The sequence below is a fragment of the Rhizopus microsporus genome, assembly GCF_002708625.1.
Source record: "Rhizopus microsporus ATCC 52813 unplaced genomic scaffold scaffold_39, whole genome shotgun sequence".
In the NCBI taxonomy this organism is placed as follows: domain Eukaryota; kingdom Fungi; phylum Mucoromycota; class Mucoromycetes; order Mucorales; family Rhizopodaceae; genus Rhizopus; species Rhizopus microsporus.
Genome location: NW_019671954.1, coordinates 51,777 through 53,402, shown reverse-complemented (window position 1 = coordinate 53,402; position 1,626 = coordinate 51,777). Strand labels below are relative to the sequence as shown.

The 1,626-nt window shown below is 32.3% G+C and overlaps 1 protein-coding gene across 1 annotated transcript; it reads left to right on the top strand.

Annotated features, from left to right (window-relative positions):
• Window positions 1–298: 298 nt before the first annotated feature.
• On the top strand, window positions 299–763 carry RHIMIDRAFT_249380 (uncharacterized protein; the record flags this gene model as incomplete). Its single annotated transcript, XM_023610610.1, has 1 exon — window positions 299–763. The coding sequence occupies one exon, from the start codon at window positions 299–301 to the stop codon at window positions 761–763; it is 465 nt and encodes a 154-aa protein (XP_023461032.1).
• Between the last annotated feature and the right edge of the window lie 863 nt (window positions 764–1,626).

Here is a 1,626-nt window from a genome sequence, read left to right as displayed (position 1 = left end):
AGGGCCTTTACCAACTACAAATCAAAGTAACAATTATATTTTGATCATGAGGGATATCTTTTCACGTTTTGTAATCTTACGTGCTATACCTGACAAAAAGTCTGATACGATTGTACAGCAACTAGTAAACGTATTCTGTGATTTTGGTATTCCAAAAATTGTACAATCAGACAATGGAGCTGAATTCGTCAACGACAAAATGAAACGTTTTAAAAAAGCCGTTGGTTTTGACCACAGACTTGTAACCCCATATCATCCAAGGGCGAATGGTGCAGCTGAAAACACTGTAAAAACAACCATGAATGTCCTAGAAAAAACCATCGAAGGAAATATTAACGAATGGGATAAATTCTTACCGTCAGTACAACTGTCAATAAACAATAAGACAAGTAAAAGGACGAACACACCGCCTTTTACCATAATGTTCGGTCGTAAGCTTAATGAGTTTGCTGACTACTCAAATGAGGACATTAAAAAAGAAATGACGGAAGAAGAAATACAAGAAAGAATAAAACAAATGAATGAAGTGGTATTTCCAGCAATCTACGAAAAAACCGTAGAGGTAATTAAGAAGCAAAAGAAAGACTTTGACGGAAAAAATAAATCTTTCACTTTTCCAAATGGAAGTCATGTCATGATTAAAGTCAGACAACGCACAAAATTTGGACCTAGATACACTGGGCCATATGAAGTGATCAAAATGTGTGGTATTTGGACTAATAAATGGCACATCAATAAGTCATTATACATAAAGAACAATTAAATAACCCAATTAAAATCAAGATAGATGATATCTATTTATAAATTGGGAACTCTCGCCTACGTGTGAATATTTATCACTGTGACAGTTATAAGTCTAAGAAAAATTTATTATTTAGACAACAGCTCGTCATACATCGCTATTGTCCTGTCAACACCACCCCAAATATTGGTAATCATCATAGCTGAGATAACTTTATCCGATCATTAGAAAAAGTAAAAATTGACCTCCGTATTTCATTCAATAAAGGACAACTGACTTTTAGTCTCGTTAATCATTTTGTCTATTTTACCCAAATACTTCATCTAGTCTATATATTAAAAAACTAGAATACTATGATCAAAAAGACCATGGCATATAATCTCCATTATGTGACAACAATGTGTTTAAAACACACATCTATAGTCAAACAATCAACTACGTAGTAAAAAAAGCAAACAAAAACAAATTACATTTGACAGATCAAATCATGGTATTACAAAAATGCATAAACGCATAAATCTGTGGATACAATTATCAGATTCAAAAAATAATGATCAGATAAAAGACGTCTAGCAGATTGGAAGGGGGTGATGTAGTATCCACGCTACTATTCAGTGCTTAAATACAATATCTAGAGTTGAACCTAATGCTGCTATAAGATCTGTTACACCTTAATCAAATATAGCCAACTCAGTTTAAATACCTCAGCTTCTTAATATATAATTATAGATTGTGCTATCATCTCTTTTCTTTTTACTTTATTCTAAATAAAGATACAACAAAGCCTCATCGTATTTTCTACTTTGTTAAATCTATCCAAAATCCAAATACAACAACAATAACTGGCAATTATTCGACTTCAGCTTGTTACTTTGAAACAACTG